This window comes from Geotrypetes seraphini, chromosome 13 (genome assembly GCF_902459505.1).
Source record: "Geotrypetes seraphini chromosome 13, aGeoSer1.1, whole genome shotgun sequence".
Taxonomy (NCBI): Eukaryota; Metazoa; Chordata; class Amphibia; order Gymnophiona; family Dermophiidae; genus Geotrypetes; species Geotrypetes seraphini.
In genome coordinates, this window is record NC_047096.1 from 67722140 (window position 1) to 67735673 (window position 13534).

The following is a 13534-nucleotide window of genomic DNA, read 5'->3' on the forward strand; positions in this document are numbered from 1 at the left end:
AGCCGGCCTCCCTCTCATGGTCTCAATATCAGCTCCAATGTGTTTTGCCCGCAGATTAAGCTTAACAATAATACTTTTATTAGAAAGGAGTGGGAGGAGTGGATGCAGAGCGGCATGCACGAGTACACACCCGCGGGGCGGCTGAAGTGGGCAACTTTCACAGAAGTCTGCAAGTGGGTGGCTTCAGCATGGGACAAAATAACACCAGATACCATTCGAAACGGATTTAGAAAAGCGGGCATTGTTTATGAAACCAATGACACTACGGGTACTACCAGTGCAGCGGAAGGAGGCAACAACATGGATATCAGCGATGATGATGACGATGTTTTGGAAAAGCACTCTTCTAAAATTGCACAGCTGAATAGATGGTCAAAAATGAATCAATAAATCATTAGTTATATCTGGAAATATTTGTCAATTGATGTGCTAGGAAAATTAGGAAAGGACTGCGATCCAAAATGTGGGATGCAATTAAATTGGAACAAGCCCTGCCATCTTAAACTGAGATCCCCACTTAGCAAAATCAGTTCCTCTCTTTTGTTATGATATGTTTCTATCTACTGTTACATGGCATCTGTCCCTGACTTTTGACTTAAAAATGCCAGACATGATAACCTAGAACAATAAACTTTATTAGCTATTGAGAAGTTAAAATAAGAAATGAAGAGTTAGAGGACATGGAAATATCTATTATTTTTTCACATTAAATTCTAGTACTTAAAGAAATCTCGGAAGAAGGCTCCTGCCCAATGAGAAGGTTCACAGGCTCTTTCTGATAACATATTTAAATATTATACTCGACAGTTTCATAGCTTATTCCTCTGGATTTTTCAGGGTGTCCTGACTGCCCTGTCTCCCAGTTGGGTCTTCAGCTGTTCTCCCATTTAAAGACATTCCTGAACCTTATAATTTCTGATGGATCTCAGATATTTTGGAGGTCACCACCCTGCCATTTATCACATCTTGCACAATTGTCTTCACCTTTCGACTGGTTTCTGCAGGAAAAATAAAGAGGCGGACTATTATTTAGGACAGTATAGGGATCACAGCCCCAAGACTCATTAATTGCACTTCTCTGGAGTCTCTTTCTCTAAGCACAGGATATCAACTCATTTTACTTTCAGCATTTTGCTCACACCTTTTCCAGTGGTAAGGCTTACATTCAGTATTTATTTATTTATTCATTGAATTTTCTATACCTTTCTCCCAGGGGAGCTGAGAACAGTTTACATGAATTTATTTTTTAACTTTATTTAGCTTTTAATGCCAACAAAAAGTGCAATACAATTTACATACAAATAATAATAATCAAATAAGCACTTATAAACAATCAGAATCTATACAAAAGATAAAAATTCCCTCCTCCATCCATCATTACCATCAGGAATAATACCAAAACAAAAGATATACCCCCCTCCCGCTCCCCCACCCCCACCCCCGGATGTGTGGGTGCAATACAATGGAAAATAAAGATAAAGGGCAACTATAACAAATCTACAAAAGAAGTCAATGGACCCCAAACCAATTTGAATATCTTATTATGCCCCAGCAAGTCAGCATTCATTTTCTCATACTTATAAGTTAAGCATAAGCTCGCCCACCAGAAAGGAAAGCTAAGGCGATCCCAATTCTTCCATAATTAGGAAAAGCCGGCATTTATAGTAGTCCAGGGCTTCATATGCAATAATGTTCCACATATAACTACCTCATATGTCAATGCAATTGATGCCTCCAGTATGGTATTAATCTGTCCCCATACTGAATTCCAAAAGTTAAGTATCAAAAGACAATAGTACAACAGATGATCCAGTGTCCTTATATCAAGATGACAGTGCCAGCATCTATTAGATTTAGAACTGTCTAATTTTTTGTAAACGAACAGGGGTCCAGAAACTTCTGTGTAACAAAAAAAAACAACATGTTTGTCTCATAGAGGCTGATGCTGTACATCTCATCCTCCAAGTCCAAATTCGTGGCCATTGAGATGCAGAAATATGCTGCTTTATCTCAATGCTCCAAAAGTCAAGTTTTTGGATTTTTATTCAAGAATTCATATATTAATTTATACCACTGGGCAACCTGATGTCCTAGCAAATCTGTCTGGATGATCCGGCCTTCTTTGTGTCCTTGGATGCAGAGAAGGCCTTTGATCTTGTGGAATGGACCTTAATGTATCAAGCAATGGATTGGTTTGGTATTGTTTCCGGATTTATACAAATGATTCAAACCTTGTATAGTTCCCCTTCTGCCAGATTATATATAAATAATACTTTTTCAGAATGTTTTCGTCTGGAGAGGGGAGTTAGACAAGGGTGTCCATTATCTCCTTTGCTATTTGATATTGTTCTGGAACCCTTGCTATTGGCTATACAACAGGCAGAGGAGATACAGGGTATTCCTTATGCAGGTCCGGAATATAAGGTCTCTGCGCATGCAGATGATATTTTGCTTCATTTGAGGAATCCTGAATCTACCATCCCACATTTAATAGATTTGATTGACAGATTTGGAAAATTTTCAGGATATAAAATAAATTGGAGTAAATCGGAGGTTCTTCCACTAAATGTACACTGTCCAAAAGGATTATTTGACACATTCCCTTTTCTATGGAAGGAAAAGGGTATAAAATATATGTAATGTAATGTAATTTATTTCTTATATACCGCTACATCCGTTAGGTTCTAAGCGGTTTACAGAAAATATACATTAAGATTAGAAATAAGAAAGGTACTTGGAAAATTCCCTTACTGTCCCGAAGGCTCACAATCTAACTAAAGTACCTGGAGGGTAATAGAGAAGGTATTTAGGTATTTGGATTCAGAAAACGTTGGAAGAGACTCTGAAAGTAAATGAAAAATCCTTATTACTAAAGGTCTCATAATTGTGTGAGCAATGGAACCCACTACATCTGTCTTGGTGAGGGAGAGTCCAAACGATTAAGATGATGATTTTGCCTATGGTTTGCTACCAAATGGGTATGTTGCCAGTTTATTTTCAGGGGTCCTTTTACAAGAAGCCGAATAGCATTCTTACCAAATTTATTTGGCTAGGTAAAACTGCTAGAATTGCATTAGCATCTTTACAAAAAACAATTACTGCAGGTGGGGTAAATTTCCTAAACTTTTATAGGTATCATCAGGCCTATATACTGCGTCAGGGTATGTATTGGTGCCTTCCTGAGCTCATGGAACATCTTCCTGATTGGCTGCACTTAGAGTGGCAAATTATGTCCCCATTATGGCTGTCTCATGTGTTCAGTATCAAGTCATCTAGTTATGTTAACAATAGTACTATATTTGACACCTGGAAAACCTTGAAATTTATTAACAATTTAACAGAAATGCCAGTAGAGAATTCCACGTGTCAATCCTTATGGCTAAACTCCAAGATTCAAATTAGCGAGTCTAAGATCACCTGGAAGCACTGGAAGCAGGTAAGCATACGTACACTAGATGATGTTATATCAAATGGGAAAATGCTTGATTTTTCACGACTGCAACAATCTTTTGGTATTTCAAAGTCTCCGATTTATAAGTGGTTGCAGTTGAAATAATTATAACAGTTCAGGTATTAAAACATTAGTTCAGGTATTAAAACATTTTTTCTTTTCTGTCCCAGTGGGCATATCTAATATACCTAGGGGACCAAGTCACAAGGAGCAACACGTGTCAGAACCCACAACCTCAGGTTGCCAAGACTGCAGTTCCAACGCCTGCATCACACTCTCAGACATAGCATGGTAGGAAATAGCTTGGCAAACATTATCGGACAGGGATGGTAAAATTTCCTTAAACCCTAACTGCTAACAATCTAATTTCATACCTGAGACAATGGAGTGTTAAGTGACTTGTCCAACATCGCGAGGAACTGCACTGGGATTTGAAATGGCCTGGATGTTCCTGATTATCATCCCACTGCTCTACCTTCCACTCTGTGACAAGGCTTTCTACTCTGCCTTGCCAGAATGGCGTAATGGTTAGAGCAACAGCCTCAGCACCCTGAGGTTGTAGGTTTAAATCCCACACTGCTCCTTGTGACCTTGGGCAAGTCACTTAATCCCCCTATTGCCCCAAGTACATTAGATAGATTGTGAGCCCGCCGGGACAGATAGGGAAAATGCTTGAGTACCTGATAGTAAACCACATCGATAACTGATAGGTGGTATACTTAAAATAAATTTAAAAATGTCCCTTGTCAATGGTCTGCAAATGGGTGAGAGCCAACCATGAACATCTCAAGGATACCAGTGACTGTGGTTCTCACTGCTGTGTCTATGGAGCCTCTGGTAGAGAAGAGCTTAGAACTCTAACAAAGTAAACATAAGAGATTTGCCACTGATTGTTGGATGGCCATCCTACTTAGATCAGAAGGTTGTTTAATGTAGGCCTCATCATCATCATGGTGTTCAGCTGTTGAATAATATAATGAACACTGATGAAAGAGCAGATAAGTTATAACTGGCCCAGTCAGGCCACCGAGGTGTTCCCAGAGCCTGGATTCTGGCTTGAGTTAGGTAAGCCTCTGAAAACAAGGTAGAGAGAATGAGAGGGCACTCTATAAAGTTAAAAGGGGATAGATTCCGTACAAACGTAAGGAAGTTCTTCTTCACCCAGAGAGTGGTAGAAAACTGGAACGCTCTTCCGGAGGCTGTTATAGGGGAAAACACCCTTCAGGGATTCAAGACAAAGTTGGACAAATTCCTGCTGAACTAGAACGTACGCAGGTAAGGCTAGACTCAATTAGGACACTGGTCTTTGACTTAAGGGCCGCTGCGTGAGGGGATTGCTGGGCACGATGGACCGCTGGTTTGACCCAGCAGCGGCAATTCTTATGTTCTTAAGCCCTGGAAAAGCTCCACAAATTATCTGTGCAAAAAGGCAAATACTTGTCAAAAAAAAAAAGAATTAATGTGTGGGTCAACTTTAAGGGCTCTTTTTACGAAGGTGTGCTAGGATCTTAACCAGGGGTGTCAAAGTCCCTCCTCGAGGGCCGTAATCCAGTCGGGTTTTCAGGATTTCCCCAATGAATATGCATTGAAAGCAGTGCATGCACATAGATCTCATGCATATTCATTGGGGAAATCCTGAAAACCCGACTGGATTCCGGCCCTCGAGGACCGACTTTGACACCTGTGATCTTAACGCACGGAATAGCGCACACTAAATTGCCACGGCACGCTAGCCGCTACCGCCTCCTTTTGAGCAGGCGGTAGATTTTCGGTTAGCGCGCACTATTCCATTGCGTGCGCTAAATCTGCTAGCGCACCTTCGTAAAAGGAGCCCTAAGAGTATAGTCCTCTTGAAAACAAAGCACCAAAAAGAGGAGTTGTTCGTCTTGCCATACAGAACTGATTTGTTCCCACAGAGATAATATATGAGTTTTAAGACTTCATTATCTTGGCCCATTCTTAAATTCATTCTACAAATGATCTAGGCTCTTTGTTGCATCTAGAGATGCACTAACAGATGATAATAATAAACAGAGTACATATTTTTTTTATTTACCTTTGCTGAACTCAGATGTATCCGCACTGCTGTAAAGAAGATAAAATACAGTGAGTATATATTCAGTAAGTTTGAAGTGATGGATAGAGACATCCAGGTTTTACTTCCATTGCTTTCAACCCAGATATCTCAATCCTTCATCCCAGTGGTGTGCCTTTTTAACGTCGGCGCAAGCAGCAACAAACTTGCTACCCGCGTCAGCTTCAGAGCTCTGTCTGATGTCACTGCATGTGACCAGTCATAAAATTGCCTTCCAGATAACCCTAGGAAATGAATATGTCCTACCTGACATCATTCCCATCCATCAGCTGGCGGTAAGTGGCAATCTCATTTTCCAGACGGCTCTTGGTATCTAGGAGGATCATATACTCATTATTCTGCCTCTCGATGTCAATTCTGAGGTTAGCCAGCTCTTCCTCCAGCTGGCATATCACCGTCTGCACATGTTGTAGCTTCACTGCGTAGCTGGCTTGAGTTTCAGCCAATGTATTCTCCAGGCTGCATTTCTAGAAAGCCAGAAACTCTATTAGTGACCACCATGAGAGGACATGTAGAGTGCAATCACCAGTTCTGACCGTTGCAACAAAATCAACATTTTTCATGATTCACTTCATGGAATTTAACAAAGTTAGTCATGGGTAAGGTGACCATACTTCCCATTTTGAACGGGATTTTGATACACTGGGGGCACTAAGGACATAGGATGGGACACTAAGGACATAGGAAGGATGCACTGGGGCACTAAGGACATAGGATGTTAGTTTGTATGACATTATTTATTATTTTGTATGATAGTGTGTCAAACCTTTGTATTCTTTTATAATTCATCTGATGTATTTACCTTTTTTTTATCTGTAAATCGCTTAGCAAATTAAATTAAGCGATTCAATAAGTCAAAAATAAACTTGAAACTTGAAGGAGGCACTGGGGGCACTAAGGACATAGGATGGGACACTAAGGACATAGGAAGGAGGCACTGGGGGCACTAGGGACATAGGATTGGACACTAAGGACATAGGAAGGAGGCACTGGGGGCACTAAGGACATAGGAAGGAAGGAGGGAGGGAATATAAAGGGACAATTGTTAGGCCTGAGTGCAGAAAGAAAGAAATGAAAGAAAGGATACACAGACAGAAGGAAACGCAACCAGAGACTCATGAAATCACCAGACAGCAAAGGTAGAAAAAATAATTTTATTTTTAATTTAGTGATCAAAATGTGTCGGTTTTGAGAATTTATATCTGCTGTCTATATTTTGCACTATATTTGTCTATTTTTCTATAGTTACTAAGGTGACATTGCATATTTTAAAGTCATCTGCCTTGACATCTTTGAAACCCCCCCCCCCCCAAATATAAATGGTAATTAACATTTTCTCTGTGTATAGTGTGCTTTGCAGTTTTTTAAAATTTTATGGTTACCATTATGAATTAATAAGATATTATGTGTACATGAAAAATGAATGGAAGAAATTGGGGGCGGGATTGGGGGTAGGATTAGGGTAGGATTGAGGGCGGGGCTAGGGCGGGATTGTGTGCGGGACTGACAATTAATAGATATCCCCTTTAGATGAAAAAAAAATAAATGGTCACATTAGACATGGGCCTGGCTCACTCTCAAGCATAAGATGGTCTCATGGGTTCTTATCTGTATGGAAGAGGATATTCTTTAAGGCCCTCTTGAGTAAAACTTTGAGGCTAGGACTGCCAGATTTTCCAATCGGGAAATCCGGACCCCCTAGACCCGCCCCCCAGGCCGGCCCAGTTCCACCCATCCCCACCCTGTAATGTCCTAATCTAATCTCCAGTCCTGCCCTAGCTCCTTTCCCGATGTCTGCTCTTGCACAGACTTCCTCCCTGCCCGACATGATTTGAGGAGGCTTTACACAACCCAGACAAAGTGTAAGGTTATGAAAAGCTGTCTGGACCCCCGGACATGTCCTCAAAAGGAGGACATGTCCGGGGAAATCCGGATGTCTGGTAATCTTATTTGAGGTCAATATTCAAAGAATTTAGGATTTTCATTTTGAGTGTTAACATCTTAAACTGGTTCCTTTGAAAGTTTACCAGAGTTGAATTATTATATATAGGATCTTTAGATTCACTGAAGTGCCTAAACTTAGAGTCCTAATAAGTGTGGAGATATGGAGGCAGATTGGAGGGTGGAATATTAGTTGCTTAACACTGATTTTCAGCACTAAGGGAGAAATTCTCTAAATGGCATCTAAAAAGACAGATGCTTATATTATAGGTATATATATATATATTATTTCTTGTCAATCACACTTAGGCGCTTATAACAGGGTTGCGCCTTACTTAAAACTTAATTTCCTTAAGAGATTGCAGGGATAATACTAATTGAAAACGGAGGGAAGTCAGAAAATGCTAATATCAAAAAGAAAACTGACCTCACTTAGAAACCTGTCTATGGAGAGTGATCAAAGAATTTTTAAGTTGCTCAGAAACGTGAAACTCTACAAGGAAGGTATACACCCTCCTAGTGTTGATACAGAGTTTGCCTTCCAGTCATTGCAGCTATTTTGACAATGATCACGCTCCAAGCCAGGGTTGAAAAAATAAAGAAAGTGAAACAATCTTTCAAAAACACTTCAAGAAGTGGCGTTCTTTCTTCTTATACTTCATCAAAATACACATCGCTTGAAATAAGTAAGTTGTAACACTATTACTTAGCTTTATAAAGGATTAGGGGTCCCAACGTGGCCCCGTTTTGTATCCTTCTTCAGGAGACCCAATTTGAAATGTAAATAAGAGTCCTTGAAAGCTTAAACTATTCTGGAATAGTGATGTGTAAGCACACCACTGCTGGACACCGCTACCGGTTTTCAACTGCAATGACTGCAATGACTGGAAGGCAAACTCTGTATCAACACTAGGAGGGTGTATACCTTCCTTGTAGAGTTTCACGTTTCTGAGCAAATTCTTTGATCACTCTCCATAGACAGGTTTCTAAGTGAGGTCAGTTTTCTTTTTGATAACTTAAAACTTAGGCATCTGTAATGTAGGCCAGGGCTTTAAAGGCCTACACTATGAGCGCCTAAGTCCTTTAGAGCATCACACCTAGCGACGCCTAAGTCCTTCTCTGCCCCTAAACATGCCTACTTTGGCGTTAGGCACCACTAAGCTCCATCTTTAGCAGAATAGCACCTAAAAAGATACGCGCCCATCACCCAATTCATTTTTATGTTTTGCAAATATGAGCTTGTTAAAGCTCATAATTGAAGCAAATTTACTAATTAAGTTAGGTGCCTCTTATAGAATTTTCCCCAGGCGCCTAACTTAGGGTACTGGATCCAACTATATGAAAACTAGGCCTAAATTAGGATCTTAAACTGAAATGAATTTTCAGCTGAAAAATGTAGGGCCTTAAAGTTGGGTGAAAATAAATTCCTATTACGAGAACCTAATAGAAGCTCTACTTTGTTTGATTATCACCCTAAGTTCATTTATCTTAAATGAAATATCACACATTGCCAAAGACTTTGCCTTTGGCTTAGAGATAATTGGTCAGTGTTTACAACAGAAGAAACAGTGTATTTACATTGCTCTGTGGAAAGTGATTGACATTTATTAATACTACAGCTAATCCTTTATTCTGGTACCTTGCTTATAGCAAGACAAGTCCTGTTTACAATCTCCAGATTCAAGACAAGTAGGAAAAACTCTCTTGTCTGCACAAAGCAATTACTATTTACATTCTGGGTGATATTCAACCTGTGGTGTTCAGCAGTTTTAGAGTTGCTGACATACGAAGGAGGCACAGGTTGGACCTAGGAAGGAGGCACAGGTTCAGCCAGGGGCTGAATTAGACCCAAATATTCAATGTCAGGACATGTCTGGGCATCAGTACAGTGTTCCCCTGTGAATTTGTGGTCCGCCAATCGCAGACCCGGTCATTTGTGGTCTGCTCCGAACGCTTCTTCCTGTAGTAAAGTCAGGCTACACCAATCAGGAGCTGCATGTCAAAGCAGCTCCTGATTGGTGTAGTCCGACTTTACAACAGGAAGAGGTGGTCGGAGCAGTCCGCGAGTGATTTCCTTCACCCGCCGGCGCTCCAGCTGCCCTCTCCTGCCTCTCCAGCTGCCCTCTCCTGTCTCCCCTGCCTAAGAACCGCATTTGCATTTTTTCAAAATTCGCAGGGGGAGGGGGTCCTGCAACGGAACCCTCATGAATTTTGGGGGATTACTGAATTGACTATCCAGTTCTTCGGTGGACTCTGAAGATATGCATGTGCCAGCCGATATTCAGTAACAAAAACAAAGACCAAGATGTTCCACAAAATCACAAGAATCCAGCAAATAAAACACGTGGAACTGGTGATCTGGATGAAACCAGTTTACTCAAGACAATACCACAAGACCATATGAGCAGATCCACAAACCATATGAACAGTTTGGTACTTGATACAGTTCAAAAGGAAACCATATACTACAGGTCTGTGTTTCGGCAAACTTGTGCCTTCCTCAGGGGTTCTTGACTGTAATACCAATACGAAAATTCATATGGAAGCACAAAAGCTAACGAACGTGTTTTTTTTAAATTTGCCTTTTTACTTTTTAATTTGCCTTCTTTACTTGCTTCTAAAGCTAACATTCATTAGCCTTTATGTTTCCATATGAATTTTTATATTGGTATTGCAGGGGTGGGCAAGGTGAAAGACAAAGAGGGTTGGATGGGTGAGAGACAGAGAGATATGAATAGGTGATAAGAAGGTGACAAAGCAGTAAAATATCATGGTTTGTAATATAATAGAAAACCAAGGTCTTTGGTAAGTCCTGTCTGGTGGGTATCAAAATATTTTGTCTTTTTGATTAACCAATAGGCCAAGTAGACACATGCTTAGGACCCGAAATGGTCAGGGGGGCCCGATGAAGGAGGGCATTGTTTTTTCCAAACGGCGATGGACCCCTCCAGCATCGATCGCCAATGCGGGCCCCCCCGATCGGCAACGTGGGTCCCACCCCGATCAGCAACGAGACCCCCCCCCCCCATCGATGGAAAGTAAGACAAGCAAGCAACGCAGGTAAGAAAGGCAACGGGAACTGTAATTATGCAAGCAGTGCTGCTTGCCCAAAGCTTCCCTCTGACGCAGCTTCCTGTTTCTGCCTGGGCGCATGGTGGGGTGGGGCGGGGCAGGGGGCCCAGTGTACTTGGGTGCCTAGAGGCCCTCGACGAATTAATCCTGCCCTGCATGTCCGATCCGTGGCCGATCCGTGCAGACCAGACCAATTCACAAAACAATAAAATGAAAATGAAAACAATCAGAGGAACGCCCCTCCGACCGCATACTTTTCCAAATTTTTATTAGTTAGAATTTTTCCAAATTTTTATTAGTTAGAATTTATTTTACCGATTTTTTGAAGAAAGTCACCCGAGGGGGTATACGGCAAGAATAAGTCGAACATAGGTGATAGACAATTACAGCAGTAAAACTTGATTTGATTCTCCACAATTGTTCTTCAAAGTCTTTGGAGTTTTATTTCTTTATTTTTAAGAGATATTAAAAACTAAAATAGAAGTCTAAATAAATTAAATTGCAAAGTAGATTTTTGGATGAGCTTTATCAGGATTTATTAATTTTTTCTATGAAGAGATTTTTAAAACAATGTCTCTCAAACTTTTTTAGTTCTGGCACACTAAACTGGGGGAGGGGGGATTCGCTTGGCAACAGGAGAGAGTGGGCATCTCTCCTGCTGCCGGGGTTTTAAACAGTGATGTCACTGTACCAGCACCTCTGGACCAGTTGCTGATTTTTGTTGCCAAAAGCTGGCGCCGCTCCTAGAAAATGGCTCAGTGATTTTAAAGAATCCACCAGAGTGCGCATTTTAATGTTGAAGAGCCCATTTGCATGGCAGTGTCAGAGACTGCTGGATAGCTCGCTAAAGACAGAGATAAGCCCTTTTGATAATCCACCGCTAAAATGCGTGCAGGCTAAACCGTTGAAAACCAGTTTAGCGACCGCGTTTAAGTTTTGAGAATCTGGGCCTATGTATTTGAAAGTTACCCATTGCCAGTGCTGTGTGATTTTTATATACTGTTTACTCACCTTGCTAAGCTCGGATTGCAGTTCTATTTGCAAGCCCTGCAGGGTACGGTTCAGCTCACTGACCTCCTTCCTGCTACTCTCCAGCACCTCTGTGTTTGTGGTCACCTCCTGCTGCATAGTGGAAGACTAGGAGATGAAATACAAACAGTTTTAATGATATGTCAGTTCTCCTAAAGGCAATGTACTATAGGGAGAAAAATTTCGCTTGCTATTTACGAAATAGCGCACACTACATCTTCTAGCAGGACTAACACATAGTCGAGCCCAGTAGAAAAAGAATTGTGAAATCCTTCAAAAAAATTCTCTTCTACGAGTGCTGTTCTCCTAGACGCTGATCAGGGGCATAACAAGGGTGAGAGGCGCCCAGGGCAGAGGCACCCTCTCCCCTGCCATCTTCTATGTCCCCCCCCCCAACCCATCAGCTCATTCCCCTGCATGCAACTCTTCCCTTCCCCATATCTCTTTAACATTCCCGATGCAAGAAGCAGCCCATAGCCAGGCATTAATGCCCAGACCCTCTAGATGGCGCTATTGTCAGAAGTGTTTTAAAAGTAGCCGCCAATCATGTGTCAATCACGTAACAGCGCTGTTTAGAGAATTGTGCCTTCAGCAAAGGTAGGCACTGGAAATGCAGGCCAGGATTTTCAAGGTCTACATATCAGCAGCCGCCTTAAAAGGTACGCCTAGAGAAAAGATAGACACCAGAAATGTAGGCCATGGTTTTCCGGGCCTACATTTCTGGCGCCTAGAGAAAAGATAGACACCAGAAATGTAGGCCATGGTTTTCCGGGCCTACATTTCTGGCGCCTAGAGAAAAGATAGACACCAGAAATGTAGGCCATGGTTTTCCGGGCCTACATTTCTGGCGCCTATCTTTGCGTGATTCACATCTACAAAGGTGCTTTAGGCTGCTTAATGCCACTCCCAGCGTTGGCCACACCTACTTTGGCATTCTGGTGCCTTTTATTTAGGTGCCGGTAGCAGCTTCAACCTCGCTGTTTTTTGCCATTTCTAATGGCATTCTTCAATTAACTTAGGTGCCAGTAGTTTAGGCACCAGCTTTAGAATTTCCCCCTTAGCGCTCCAGGCCACAGTAGAAACCTCTACCACAGCGTAGTAAAAGGGGGCCTAAGCGCGATTTTTATGCAGTTCTATTTATGCAATTAACTTGGACGGTTACGTACTGAACATTGACACTTAACTGACCAAGTGCTAACTCCGCACCTGGAACGCCGCCAAAATAGCCAGTGTTTTTCAGCATTAACCAGTTATTTTCAGCTCCACTAACCAGTTAAATGCCACTGAAAATTAGCAGTTAGCCCCAAACAGCCGATTTAACTAACCAGAAGCTGTCTTAAGCTGGTTAAATTGCTCTGAATATTAACTGTGGCAGGTCTAAATATATGCGCATAAATTTAGGGGCTCGGTATTTCCTGAATATTGGGCCATTCTATTCAGATAATCTGAAAAAGTCCAAAACTGAGGAAAAAGATCCCAGCCTAACAGAACATTTTTACCCTGTGCCCAGTCTGCAACTGGCATGGCAGGGGATTCCATTCCTGTCTCTCGTACCTTCTGTTTGTACCAGACTGCAGCTTCTTCACGATGCTTCTCAATAATAGCTTCATATTCCAATCTCATCTCAGCGAGTATCTTCGGGAGATCTTCGGATGGTGCCGCATCAAGCTTTACATCAACCTTAGAGCTGTGTTGCTGGGCCAGGAGGGTGTCCATCTCCTGCTCATTGAAACCGAGAAGGACAAGAGGGAACACGATTAAGGATGGATTAAAAGGAGGCTGTTGCTTTATCTTCTAACGTCACACATTTCTATTGTGATCATGACAATGCTGCCTTAACGAAATAGTCTTTTGATAATCCACTAATGAAACGAGCGTGAACCAGAATTTTAAAAGGAGGACTCAAAGTGCCTAAGATTTCTTTTTGCTTCTCAGAGGTGGATTTA

The 13534-nt window shown here is 41.6% G+C and overlaps 1 protein-coding gene across 3 annotated transcripts in view; it reads right to left on the minus strand.

Moving 5' to 3' along the window:
* Positions 1-616: 616 nt before the first annotated feature.
* The window catches only part of LOC117347277 (keratin, type I cytoskeletal 19-like), a 45958-nt gene continuing 33040 nt past the window's right edge, over positions 617-13534 (minus strand). For 2 of the 3 annotated variants that reach the window (XM_033917977.1, XM_033917979.1), the window contains exons 4-8: positions 13143-13307; positions 11571-11696; positions 5793-6013; positions 5508-5536; positions 617-998 (exon numbers count right to left, since the gene is read on the minus strand). In XM_033917977.1, coding sequence (XP_033773868.1) covers positions 907-998; positions 5508-5536; positions 5793-6013; positions 11571-11696; positions 13143-13307 — 633 coding nt within the window. In that variant the 3' untranslated portion in view covers positions 617-906. The remainder of the gene's footprint in view (positions 999-5507; positions 5537-5792; positions 6014-11570; positions 11697-13142; positions 13308-13534) is intronic. The other variant, XM_033917978.1, reaches the window with a different exon arrangement.